This window comes from Aspergillus novofumigatus (genome assembly GCF_002847465.1).
Source record: "Aspergillus novofumigatus IBT 16806 chromosome Unknown P174scaffold_5, whole genome shotgun sequence".
In the NCBI taxonomy this organism is placed as follows: domain Eukaryota; kingdom Fungi; phylum Ascomycota; class Eurotiomycetes; order Eurotiales; family Aspergillaceae; genus Aspergillus; species Aspergillus novofumigatus.
In genome coordinates, this window is record NW_020194278.1 from 2,152,363 (window position 1) to 2,165,885 (window position 13,523).

A 13,523-nucleotide genomic window follows, 5' to 3' on the forward strand; every position below is an offset into this window, starting at 1 on the left:
AGAGTGGATGACTATCTACAGTAGATAGACTACAGAGTACAGGGGATTTGATTGTGTCTGTCTAGACTCAAAGACTGAGTAGTTATGGAGGGATTATCCACTAGTTCCTTAGTCCCCTTCCTTGAACTGCGCCAGATTCGGTGACAGTGTTGTGGCCCTGGTGGGTCAGGAGAAAAAGAGGGTACGTATGTGGAGAGGTAGACTCTATTATTATTTTCAAATTTACTTACTCGGCATGTACGGAGTATATCATCTTCAAGATTTCTCGAGAATGACCAGGTATGGAATTGATAAGATGATCTCCGGTGGTGCATGATCCCGCATTCATTTTTGGCGACATACAGCATTCCAGATGATGGCGAAGTACCATCGTCTCTTTCTTGTCTCTAGAGGTATAATCCCAGACAAGACCTCTGCAAGACCACAATAAGCACAAAAGTTCGCCAGAGGCAAATGCTGTTACCCGATAAATGGTGGACATGCACAGCGAAGCGAAAGTGACAGGTCAAGAGAAAGCCACGGACATCGAAAGCATAGGAAAAGAGAGAAAAGCAAAGAAAATATTGATAGGAAGACGGTACCTATGGAGTACCTCCGTAATTGAGCGAGTCCTTCTCTGCCAGTTGCCACTGATCTTCGTCGGTGAAAAACCACTGACGACCAATTGTTGTCGCAGAGCCACAAACCACGAGCAAGCGCAAATGCAATTGCAATGGCAATGGAACAGGAGATAGCAGATGGATAGATCGATGGTGGATGGATGATGGATAGCTACAAGTAAAAAATTCTACTGCAGATGGTAGCCTGGACGAGATGCACAGACCGATGCGGCTTGCCGTCTGCTCACAGCTAGAGTGTGATTCACCCAGTGGCATAGTCGAGATAGGTCCCATTACGGAGTACAGTCGGAGCACAATTCTCTCACCCCGCTGACCAGCTGGATCCATGGTGGGATGGGATGATGCTGTTGCTTTTCCCGTTTTGGCAGGCAATACGGAGTAGGAGGCAAGGAGATCCAAAGCAGGGGGAAATCGATGAGAAGAGCCTTGGCGATGGATTTCCTAAACGAGCGCGATCGCAAACATTCCACATCACCCAATGCATCATCTCGTCAAAGGTGATGGGTTTCATCGCCGGATCCAGGTTTATCCTGGGACCATCTACCCTCTTCTACGGAGTTTATGTAAAATAGTCTACTCTCGTCTCTAACTGCTTATCCACAGTAACTCCACCCAATGTTACTTAAGTATTAATAGCCCACAAGCGAAATGGCTGAGTTCGTCATCTTGCTGATGTCAGTCAAATGGATGTCTGCTGAACCCTGGCGCTCCGTTCACGGCTTCAACACAGTGAACCTGACACTGCATAGATAGATGTCCAGGATGGCATGACCGCGACCAACTGAGCTTTGCAAGCATCCGAAGGCAAAGCATCTCTCGATCAGTTTCTGCGGCAACCCCCGTCATTACAACAACGCCTTGCGCGTGGCAACTTTCGTCTTCGTGAAGGTTTCAGATTATCCTCGTGACAGGTGAGGTTTAGCTTCTACGGAGTAGTCGGACGGGAAACGGATGTTGATCCTCTTCGACTTGATGTTCAGACGTTTACGCTTCACCCATCAAGCAATTGTTAATTTCAGTAGATGATGGCCCATTGCTGTTTCCAACAGATTGATAGTATCAATGCGACCGACCGGAACAGTGTTGTATTATTACGGACTATGGAAATTACCTTCAAGTGCGTCAACTTTCCGGGAACGTTTCAGGAGGGAAGTCCTGCGAGTGCGCCTGGGGATATCTTGGTATCCTGTAAACAGGAATGAGGCTGGTGATCGGCGGAATATACCCAGAGTACAGTGATACGTAGCGGCTACTAATTCGCTCTGTGAGGTGGTTCAAGATCATCCCACACTTACGTGATCTGGAGCATCCTTCGAGTACTTCATAAACAGGTGCCGTGCCAAAGGTGAATACTGACCGCAATACACATCTCCAGCACACGCGCTTGACGCCTCACTTTTGCAATGCAGTGCGAGTGCACTGATCACTTCCCGCGTGGTCGCCTCGTTTCGGAGCTTAGCGGAGGAGAGTCAATTGGGGAAAGTCAAGTTGTTGACACTTCAATATTGACTGTCAAACGAGGATTCGGTCAGCGTAGGTCGAAAACGACGGAAGGATTCCGCTACGGTGACAGAAAGTTGAAGCAGACGTGGTCGGATAAGGATGAGCTGCTGTACTTACTTTGGTGACTTGGTCTTCCTAGCTAGGGTACTTTGGCGCAAGTACAAGCCAATCACTGCAGACACCGACATTTCAACGAGTCCGGTTCTTTAGCTGGTTATTCCTTTCATAGCTTGCATCTTGCCGAGCTTCTCCTTGTCCACATACTCTAAGTAATTTGAGAGCCGAATAGTCCTCCAATTGATTAGATGGCGTCAAGATGCTCTTTGGCCCCCTGTCCGTGATGTCAGCCATCCTAGTCCAAGACCCTAACTCCGAGCCCTATACTCACCACGTGATCCTTAACTGTCTGGTAGCCTCAGGCAGTCAACAATCTACCTATCTACATCCACCAACTGAATAGAGAGGGACTACCTTACAGCAGTTCGCGCATTCCAATTATCCATACGGACCATACTGTAGTCCATTGCGTACATGAAATGAAGAAGAGAGAGCGCTAACATGAAGCCGCGTGTTTCTTTATTGTCCCCCGCTATGTGTGGGCAACTTTGTGTCGACTCTGGCTCAATAAGCATTCCGCTATTGAGGTCGACATCGGGATAGTCTCAATCAAACCATCCAGACTCCAGAACAGCAATAGCTCGCCAGCATGGCTTTTATTCAGAATCTTTTGCCACAACATTCCTTTTATGACTTACTGTACGTAGAACATTTCTGGCGAAGAAATGTATCGGGCTTTCTCTGTGCTTCAGTCTCGTCTTCTTCTCTTCATGTTGATATCGGATTGATGCGATATATCGTCGACATCGGAGAGCGTCATGAACGTCGCTGCTATACTTTCTCTTTTTCACACAATATGGGCAGTGTCTATGCTGTTGGTGTCGACGGCGCCTCGAACATCCGTGGATGTCTCACAGTTTGAAGTCCTGTCGTTGCCCGATAGTCCTACTTTGCCGCGCAGCTGGGCTGGTCGGCTACCTATTCCCGATACAGAGAAAGGCAATTCGATCTTCTTCTGGCTCTTTGAAGCCCAGGACCCTGCATATGATGAGAACCTGATCAGTGTGTTCTCCGACCCTGCATTTCTTCACTGGACATCTCAAACGCTGACTCGTTCCAAACAGTATGGTTCAATGGTGGACCGGGTTGTTCGTCGCTGATAGGGTTGATGGCAGGCAATGGGCCTGTCTTGTTCGATGGCAATACCACTCATCTCATACAGAACCCACAATCATGGACGAAGCTTGGCCACGTCCTCTACGTCGACCAGCCCGCAGGGACGGGGTTTTCAACGGCAAGCAACCCATATCCTATCCGGGATAATGACCGGGTAACCTCGGATTTCCACAAATGGCTGCAGTCTTTCTTTTCTCACTTTCCCCATCTTCGTGCCAAGCGTGTCCACATGATAGGGGAATCGTACGCAGGGATCTACATCCCGTACTTTGCTTATGACATCGCGGAGAATCAGGACGATTACCCAATCGACCTCCGTTCCATATCTCTAGGGGATGGCACCCTGGGCAATCCTGCTGCCATGACAGCCGTCACAGTCAGCACGTTCCTGGAGTTCAAAAAGAGCTCGCTGCAGATACCAGACGAGATCTTGTCCGTCTTCACGCAAGCCGACCAGACCTGCGGTTTCACAACCGTCCTAAACCAGGCCGATCAGTTTCCTCCGAAAGGCAAGTTCGAGATCGTAGGGGACCCAGAAAACCTCAACTACAAACACCGGCACCGCCGACACCAGTTTCAGCAGTACCAGCGCCGCAATCTGCGAAACGTAATGAACGAAACGTGCAACGACCACCCCACCACCCCAGAGCAGGTCAGCTCGTCCATCCTCAACTCAACCTGCTACGGGTCCTGTGCGACCTTCTCCACCGCCATGAACTATCTAAATGCCGTCTCCGCCGCCGGCACAGGGAAGCGCTGCTTCGACATCTACGATATCACCAACGACTGCACCACGATAGACCCGCTCGGTCTGATGGCCTCGTATTTCAGTCGCGGGGACGTCCAAGCCGCTCTGAATATTCCCCCAACACCTGAAGGTCTGGCGTTCGCACCCTGCAACAGCACCATCCTCGACACCCTGCTGCTAGCCGTTCCGCCCACTCCCCGGCGTACACCATCCTCCCCTCCCTCGTGACCGAGCACAATATTTCTGTCCATGTCTATTCCGGCGACAATGACCTGCTTCTCAACCACCTCGGCACAGAATTGGTCCTGCAGAACATGACCTGGCGCGGCGCGCAGGGCTTCTCGCGGAAACCCAGTCGAATCTTCTATGCAGATGACGCGGCGCCTGCCTTGTTTAGTTCTGGCGCTTGTGATGTCGACGTCAGCCACGATTCGACTGCTCGGTCAGAAGTAGGGCAGCTTTGTGTCCCGGCGGGCATTTGGGCCTCGGAACGCGGAGTCACCTACCATCTCTTCCGAGGCGCTGGGCATAGCGTGTTCATGAAGAAGCCACGGGAGATGTTCGCCTACGTGCGGGATGTTGTCGTTGCGGATGTGAATGGTTGACTTGTGGCACACCCTAGCCAATCTTCATAACTTGTCCATCTACAATCAGAAAATACAGAAGACTCTCATTTTAGATAGCAAAAGAGTTCATCATGTGATCCACTATCCGTAATGAAATTGAGACGGTACATCTATTCGCATTTCCTTCCCATCATCCATTCATGAAACCAAGCAGACACGCACGCTATGCAAAGATTTTGTAAAAATACAGATCAAACGCTAAATCACAACTCCAAGTTCCTTTCACCTCTAACGAAATCCTTTTCCTTTTAATTCCCATTTCTTTTGGCCCTTTTTTTTGGTGAAAAGAACGAGACGAACAAGAATGCAAGAACAAGATAAAAAAGTTCAGAGGACGAGACATTCGAGATCAAGATCTGAAAACTATGTAGCTGTACAAGTGAGAAATGTAGTTGGTGTAAGCGGGCATAATAAGTGCCGAAGCAGGACCTTGCATAGCAGCACGTTTGTCTAAGTGGACGAGCATGTCCAACGTGGGACGGCGACGCATCTTCCCGGGTTTATAGGGAAAATCACCTCCGAGATAGAAGAGCCAACTGTACCATCTCAACGCCGACTGAAGAAAGGTGCTTGGTTGGGCATCGAGAGGAGTGAGTCCGCCCGCTGAAATACGTCGCCCTCGAAGAATTTGTCACTATATGCGCTAGCAGGGGTTGATGGCACTGTTGCCTGCGCGGCAGGACCAAGAGCAGCGCTCAAGGGGGTAGCAGGAAGGTGAGCAGATTGCGGGGAGAGATTTGAGTTGACGTGTAACATGTTGGAACCGGACGCGGATGTTTGATGTTGTGTATGCTGCGATTGCAGCGGCGGTCCGTATATGTTTCCAGGTCCGTTTGCAGGGGTCATGTCGGTGAGGTACGACCATGGAGAAGCTTCGATCAGCCGACTAGCTTCCCTGCTGGCCCTCTGAACTGGGCGGAGGACAACAATGATGTCAGAAGGTAACAGGTGCATGCTTCTGACTTCTTTCATATCAGTCACAAGATCAACGAATGACTGCATGAACGCTTTGCACAATTGCCAGAACTCGCGCTGGTTGCGCATCCCCCCGCCCGGCTCTTTTACCTTCATGTTGGAAAGACGCAGCCCGAGCGCCTCAGAGACTTCAAGGCAGACACGGCAACGGCGAATGATGTTGTTCCAGAGCATTTGAAGCCCTTCAGATTCTCGACTTTGTTCCGCTAGTTCGAGACATCGCACGAACTGGCGGCGCGCTAGTGGCAGCGCCTGAAGGGCAGCAGTGTATGCAGCAGATAACTGGTAAAATATCTTCTCAAAAATACGCTCCTCCTCAATCTCGTCCAAGCCAGTCAGTGGGTTAATTCGGGGTACTACTGAGGTCGGTATCGGGGGGAATGTTTCCCCTGAACGGGGCGTCGCAAGTGATGAAGGCACGGATGAGTTAATGAGGTTGGACCGGCTGCTTGACCGGCTCCGCGCTCCCAGGCTATAAGGTGTTGATGCAAAACCTGGGGAGCTAACCGCTGACTGATAGTTCGCCGCTGCGGGTAAGGGCCCATTAGTGGTGATTCGAGGGTGTTGTATCGTGGTATCGCTCCTGTAGCGGCGCACTGACATGGACCGATCACCGCGTGTCGGAGTCACGGTCGGCCCACAGAATCGATCCGACAGGACAGGCTCTTTAGTGATTGCGGTCACCGGTGTCTTTCCTGCCGAAAGCCGCTTCTCAGATTGCAGCGGAACCCCCAAACTCACGCAGGCGTTGCGAAGCTCAATGATACTCCCGTGGATCATGAGCATGAGGGAACGAACGTAGCGCGAATCGCCGTTGGCCACAATCCTTTCAAGACTATTCCGTAGCTGCGTTCCCACGTGGCTATAAGCCACGATACATGTTTCGCATTCTCGCTTGACAGCTTCGTTCGTCAGCTTGAGCACATCCTGATCGTCCTGTCGAGAACTCTCCGCGATCTCGAGAGCTTCATTGAGTCGATCAACGTGTGTGGACGCATTATAGAAGACGATCTCCAAACTATTCCGCCGGGAGTCATCACGTTTTATGACGTTTATCACAGCTGATACGTGAGACTGAACTTGGAAAAGGGCAAATAGAATGCCCTTGGCACTCTCAATTACCGGGTCTCGGGCTTCCCTCTCGCCCTTGTGTTCTGGCAAACTCGACATTCGATTCACAAACCCGTCTTTCAAGCGCCTGCGCTCCCGCGGGCTACTTGGACTAGAGGAATTGCTACCGCCAGCGTTGCCCACTGGTCGTGACCTGAGAATGGAGCCATGGCTGAGTCCACGCAAGTGACTGTTTCGATAAGGTCGTATTTCATCGAGGGTTCCCAAGTCAGTGTTCTTTCGCGTAATGACTCCCATCCGCTTGTTGCGTGCGGCGAACGATGCTTGGATGATGCCTTCGCTGTTGCTTCGGTTGCGTTCGCTCACTCCATGGTATGGGCTTGCGCCGGGTCGTTGAAGGATACCACTATGGAAGATCGGCCCTTGTCCAGAGGCTATACGGTAATGGGATTTGAGCGGAATAGGTGGCGGTCTCGCAAAGGACGGTGACTTGGGATCGGAGCTTTCACCTGTGCTAGGGATAACAGGGAACCGGCTACTAAGCTTGCGTCTGACAGGCTTTGGAGTATCGAGAACACCCTCGCTTTAAACTGTCAGCTGAAGCCGTCAGAAGTATTGTCAAAATCTACTGTACCTTGACTCGCTTCCTCGGTCTTGCTCATTAGTCTGGCGAGTTTTGAGGAATCTTTTCAGTTCTGCGGTAACCGCAACTTCCTTCTCATTGTCTGTCATGGCGGACGGGGCGATTTCGGTCTCCGAGGTCTCGAGAACTCGTCGTAAGGGATACCGTAGCGGGTTACCCGCAACCTTCAAGATCTGGAGTTTGTTCATTTCCGAGATTCCAATTGGCAAATCATCTAATCGATTCTGCATAATCGAAAGTACACGAAGCGAAGACAGTCTCTTTATCTCTTCAGGAATGTGGCTGATTTTGTTGCGACTGAGATCTAATATCTCGAGGAGCGGCAGTTTGTACACCTAAGATACCAGTTAGAACTTGGGTAGTTTATGAAACAGATTCTCTGACGATACGTACTCCCCTGGGAAATTCCCGAAAATTGTTCGCTCTGATGTTCAGATAACGGAGGTGAGAGCACTCGGCGAAACGATAAGGAATGTGGAAGAGATGATTATTTGACAAAGACAACCTGAGAGCCATCAGTTTCCGACAATGGGATATCGATCATGGTTTCCATGTAGCCTTCTGAATGAAAGCCTTTTATGCATAGCCGCACATACCTTTCGACTTCGTCTTTGATCGCATCCACCACGGCTTCGGGAATACGAACGATGTTAGAGTGGCCCAGATCAATGGTCAATTTGGGCTTGACCACATCACTGACAGCCTCACTTCCTGCTAATGAGCGTTTTGTCTCCAGTATTCCATTCTCAACTGCACGGCGAGCTAGCTCGATGGTTTCCTCTTGAGTGAGAAACCGCGGTCCTGAGGAATGCTTGTTGTTACTGCTGCCATTTTCATCCTGATTCTCGTGGGAATGAGATATTTCGTCATCGCTTTTCGTCGCTTCGTCGTTGTGCGAAGACGACGATGATGAGGGAATGTTTTGCTCCGGAGTCCTTCTGTTTCCATCGTCCTCGTCGACATCACCACGATATGAGTGAGGCATCCTAATCGGATCTTCGGACCGAACCATTGTCGAGAGCATCTCGGACGACCGATTGAGTAGAGAAAAAGAGATTATAAACTCGAATGTCGTCTGTTACGTCAACGCGGGATCGATTGCTTGCAACCATGAATCAAATTGTCTGGAATAGCCGAAGATTTGGATGCGGGCAGAGACCCAGCATGGCCAATGAATTTTGCTTCAAAACAAGAAGGAGACCGTAGAGAACAATATTTGCCGGTCGTGTTGCAGCAGGTTTGGTCGCGAAAATCAACCTCGGCGTGAAACGGAGCTCGATAGTTTTCGGCCGATCTCGAATCGACAAGTATTCGCGCACGAGGAAGCTAGATAGCACAGAAAAGTTGAGAATCTATTATTCTGTTAGATAGGGCTGACAGTTTGACAATTAAAATCGGACTCCCTGAAGTGGCTCACAGGTGAGGGTTTCAGGCTGAGAAACAGCGTTGTGATCATGTCATGCCAACCGGGAACAGAAAGGTGAAACGCGGAGTAGGAGGCGCAACTGCCTGCAGGAGACGCCACCACAAGCCGGGTCAATTAATCCTGGACATAGAACCAGCTATCAGAAGGAGAAGACGACAAGCTTACGAGTGATCAAGGATGACATCGATAACCTTTGTGCCATGATAGTGGGAACAGCCAGAGTTGAACGAAGCGATAACTGAAAGACGGGGAGATTCTACGGCGCGATAAGTCGCGCTGTGTGATTGGCTGAACAGCCTTGCCTTCACTACCTAGGTATTTCGCCCAAATCCTGCACTGCTATTTAAAGGAAAAATATACACAATATTATGTAGAAAGACAGGATCATTGTGGCTGAGTATATGTTATTGCCGATGTGTGAAAAATACATACAATGCGTAGTAAGGATGACGTTAAAAAGATAAGAGGTCGAAACGAAAGCGCAAAGATGGACCAAATTCTAGTAATATACATGACGTGTTTAGGCAACAATACCTCCAGTTCGGTTGCGAGGAGTATGAGGCTACTGATAATCTCTTCTTGGGAAAATGTATTATACCGGCACTGGCACCTTTTCTTCCAGCTCTTCCACAGCATCATCGGCGGCGGCAATCTCAGGAGCACCGGTAAATGCTGCCGTTCTCTGGTCCAGCAATTGCGCTTCTGTCTTGGCCCATGCCTTCCAACGCTCGTACTCTTGGTTCTCCAGTTCCATGCCAACTTCCAGGAGAGAGGGCCCGAAGGTCGCTCCCGTTGCTTCCGCCTCCTCTGCGGCGACTCGTCGTTCAATATCTTCTTGTAGTCGTAGTCGGTAGAACTCGCGACGGGCAATATCATAAGCAGCGCTCTTTGTCATATCGGGAACATTGTTTAAAAGCCAGAGCTGGCGTTGAACGACACTGTTGAAATGGAAGAAGAATGGTAAGCATACGTGCTTGACTAACCATTGGGGCGCATGCATCCCAAGCAATTGCGTTGCATGGCACATACCTTTCACCGTCCAATCTCTTCCCTGGCTGCTGGAGCCGGCTCCAGTCATAATGTTCGGAATCCTTGCCGGTGCTTTCGACGAGGACCCGGGGTCTAGCAAGTTCCCAAGGGTGATCACGGAAGAATTCCCGTCGCAGCTGATCTTCCTCGTATTTGATTTCAGTCGGCAAGAACATACGACTTGCCTTCTTTGGCTTGATTCGTTTCTCTTGAACCTCGAGGACGACCTGCGGCTTCGAGGCACCGGGAAGCGTCTTCACGCGCTGTCGGACGAGCTGATGCTGAGCTGGTTGGTTTCGCACAAGGACCTGAGCAGGTGGAATATCGGCCACTACATCAAGCCACTTTGGGGGAGCGCGAATCTTGCCAGCCGCATGCTGTCGCAATGCTGTTTGGCGAACTCGGAGTGCTGTGAAATTGTATTTGCCCATAGTGGCTGGGAGCGACGGCCTCGGTAGGCCCTTTCGAATGTGTAATTTGAGATTTCACGACGACTTCTGTCCAATGTTGGAGGAATACCTCTAGACTTGAGGCCTCTTTTCCCCTATTTTCCGCAACTCGGTGTGCAATTCGGTCGTTCCAGGTCAGGTTCTGATGCTCTGGAGATATCGAGTGAGGGTGTAAAAAAGAGGGATCCTGGGCGGAGAGAGTAATGCGCGCCTCCGATTGGACCGACCGACGGGCTCCGCCCAAGCGCAGAGAAAGTTGAGAAATGCAAGTTCTCCAAGACAATCAACGCAGAAGGGCTTAATAAATTACTCGCTCGCCGGGGAGAGCTTCTATATCATCGCTCAATTACCAATAGGACACTAATTGCATTTGTCTATCTAGCCCCGCCTCATCGAACTCACTGCTCTCCCCTATATCTTGCTGTTCTCCCTTCCACCTTTCCATCTCGTCACTCTCTCTTGCTTGAAGAGCAAGCTGCCCTGCCCTGTCAACCTGCTCGAGAATTCCTCGGGACATGCATGGCTGATCCGATGCCACCATGTCTGCCGTCTCATGCCTCTTCTCAATAGGTCCCAGAGCTCACCCGACGCGGGAATCCGTCCTTTGCAGGCACCGGATACTTACTTTTCCCGCAATTCCCGCTCGATGCCCGTCTCAGATACGCCCTCATCCAGCTACAATGCCTCTATCAAAAGGCTCGGATATCGCCGTATTCGTCCCTCCGTTGCATCTATAGCCGACATTTTCGTCAACTCCTTGGTCATGGCGAGTTTCTGTCGCGATCACTCTCCCCGCAACAGAGGGCTTTCTACAATGGCTGTCAAGACTTCAACCCATAATATGGCTCGTATGAAGGGAAAGAGTCTGGCAACCATCAAGCGGCTCACGTCTGGGAAGCGCCCGGTCCCCTCAAACTCGCCGGTAGAGTGCTTTGGCTTTGACAGATTGCGGACGCAACGAACATTCAACTCGGGTGTCGTGCAGAAGGTTAAGGATGATGACCATGGGGAAGGCTATGGGACTCAGAAGAATGTGTCAGGCTTAGACCAACGGGCTGAAGACCTCGAAGCAGGTCGAAATCAAGGTCATAATAGCCAGTCAGCATTACTTCGCTCGAAGAGAAAGTCATTCCTCGATGATAATGGCCCTTCAAAAGAACCCCATCCTAGCGATTCGGACGAATTCGTTTCCAACCAAAGGAGAGATCAGTTTGATGCACTGGAGGGCCCTATTCATCTTATAGAGCCACTTTCTCCAAAAGAATCAGACGCCTCGAGCTGGGCGGCGCATCCTAAACAGTTGGAACATTTATTAGACCCGAAAGCGTCCGAGCCCGATGCGGACTGTTCAAAGACTCCATCACCACCTCTCAAAGTCGAAAAAGATACCAACAGAGACGCCATTGAATTTCAAGCTGTTGAGAGATTCCTTGAGGCGGTCGAGGATCCTAAAAAAACAAATCAGTATATCTTCCGTCTCTACAGAGACCTTCCGTCGCCCGGTGTGGCGCACCTTTCGAAGCGCACCCGTGGTCTTCTTTTGCGTCGAATGTCCCAGCCTCCCAATCGTCGTTGGGCTGACGCACGCCGCTATCTAGCTATAGTGGAAGATATGATTGCTGCTAAGCTTCCATTGTCACCCGCTTTATGGACATCTGCTATTCACCTGGCAGGAAGGGCGATGGGCCATGTGAAGAAACAAGATCTCGTTCGATCGATCGGCATCTGGCAGCAAATGGAACACTTGGCTGGAATCGAGTCCGACCCGGTGGTTTTCACTATTCTATTTGATATCGCCATCAAAGCGAGTCAGTTCACAGTGGCGGACAGGTTGCTTCAAGAAATGTCAAAGCGCGGCATTGAGTTTCGACGTGCCGGCAAGGTCTCGAAGATTTACTATTATGGAATGCTGCGCGACGTCAACGGTATACATCGGGCATTCGATGACTTTCTAGCAGCAGGGGAAATCGTGGATACGGCGGTCCTCAATTGTCTAATAACATCGTTCATCAGGGCTGGTAAGATCCGGATCGCGGAATCGCTGTACGAACGGATGATGCAGGCGCAGGCGGCTGCTCGACTAGCTGGAGATACTGATCACAAGGGGGTGTCGTCGACTCACCAACCGGCGCTTGCTTCGGAATTGGTGTTGTACCGGAAAGCAGCCAAGGAGCTCAATCGTGCTTTTGAGATGGCAGCTCGTATTAAACACACTTTGCCAGCACACCATCGCGCCCTTCAAGAGTCCATCCCGATGAGCCCGGACACGCGAACATTTCACATCTTTCTTTCTTACCATGCAATTCACTCGGGTAACCTGCAAGCTTTCTCGAAGATCATTGAGGATATGGAGAAGACGTTCGCAATTCCACCTCGCGGTATGATATATCTGTTACTTTTCGAAGGCTTTGCTCGCCATGGCAGAAAGAAGAAGGGTTGGACCGCGGATAAGTTACGGTTCGCTTGGCGATCATATGTTCGTGCCCTTTACGAGTCACGGACAAGGCTGAATGGCGACTTCTCTATCCATCGACCTGCTCTTACTTGGGAGAACCCATTGAAGGCTGACTCCCCGACTGTAATGACAGCGTTGGCGGATTCTTCTCGACCCACAGTTGGCTTGTACACTCCACTACCATCAAGCACTGGCGAGACCAAGGCTGTTTCGAACGTCAGTGAACGGGCGGATGGAAGCGATGTTCCTAGCATGAGTGAGATCAAGGATACCCCAGAAGAAAATGAAGTCCAAGATAACAGCCAACGCATGGACGAAAAAGAAGATGAAACAAACGATGGTGAACAGATTATAGAGCTCGACGATGGTATCGATCTCGACGTTGACGACCTCTTTCTCGCCCCAACAGAAAGCGCGCCGAGTGACTCGGACCCCATGGAGCATGAACTTGGGCGCCGGATCGAGAACGGGGTATTCCTGGGCCGTCGAATGATTCTGCTGATCATTCGGGCATTTGGCACCTGCTGTGGGCCGGAAGAGGTGATGGACGTCTGGTTGTCACTGGAGCGCATCTGGCGGCCTCAAAAACGAAAGTCGCTGGATGTCCTCGCCGTCAAGGAGGAGCTTCGCAAGTATATTAAAGACCTTACTGGGCGCTGATGGCTGATGGCTGGCTGGTAGCAGCAGTGCCTTGTACTTGTATATTATCTATCTGTATATAATACCCTTAGAGTAAAGTCGACTG

At 50.5% G+C, this 13,523-nt stretch overlaps 4 protein-coding genes across 4 annotated transcripts; 2 read left to right on the plus strand and 2 right to left on the minus strand.

Annotated features, from left to right (window-relative positions):
* Window positions 1-2,998: 2,998 nt before the first annotated feature.
* On the plus strand, window positions 2,999-4,709 carry cp9 (putative serine carboxypeptidase; the record flags this gene model as incomplete). Its single annotated transcript, XM_024830012.1, has 3 exons — window positions 2,999-3,242; window positions 3,305-4,287; window positions 4,338-4,709. The coding sequence occupies 3 exons, from the start codon at window positions 2,999-3,001 to the stop codon at window positions 4,707-4,709; spliced, it is 1,599 nt and encodes a 532-aa protein (XP_024681673.1).
* Window positions 4,710-5,276: 567 nt separating this feature from the next.
* On the minus strand, window positions 5,277-8,404 carry P174DRAFT_461530 (putative cell morphogenesis protein Sog2; the record flags this gene model as incomplete). Its single annotated transcript, XM_024830013.1, has 4 exons — window positions 5,277-7,359; window positions 7,411-7,754; window positions 7,813-7,924; window positions 8,016-8,404. 4 exons carry the CDS (start codon window positions 8,402-8,404, stop codon window positions 5,277-5,279), a joined length of 2,928 nt encoding a protein of 975 aa, XP_024681674.1.
* Window positions 8,405-9,222: 818 nt separating this feature from the next.
* Window positions 9,223-10,486, minus strand: rsm25 (mitochondrial 37S ribosomal protein mS23). Its single transcript, XM_024829073.1, has 2 exons — window positions 9,875-10,486; window positions 9,223-9,783 (listed from the first exon to the last, which is right to left on the minus strand). The coding sequence occupies exons 1-2, from the start codon at window positions 10,303-10,305 to the stop codon at window positions 9,438-9,440; spliced, it is 777 nt and encodes a 258-aa protein (XP_024681675.1). The 5' UTR covers window positions 10,306-10,486; the 3' UTR covers window positions 9,223-9,437.
* A 390-nt stretch (window positions 10,487-10,876) lies between these two features.
* On the plus strand, window positions 10,877-13,438 carry P174DRAFT_391743 (pentatricopeptide repeat protein; the record flags this gene model as incomplete). Its single annotated transcript, XM_024823527.1, has 2 exons — window positions 10,877-12,994; window positions 13,046-13,438. The coding sequence occupies 2 exons, from the start codon at window positions 10,877-10,879 to the stop codon at window positions 13,436-13,438; spliced, it is 2,511 nt and encodes an 836-aa protein (XP_024681676.1).
* Window positions 13,439-13,523: the final 85 nt, after the last annotated feature.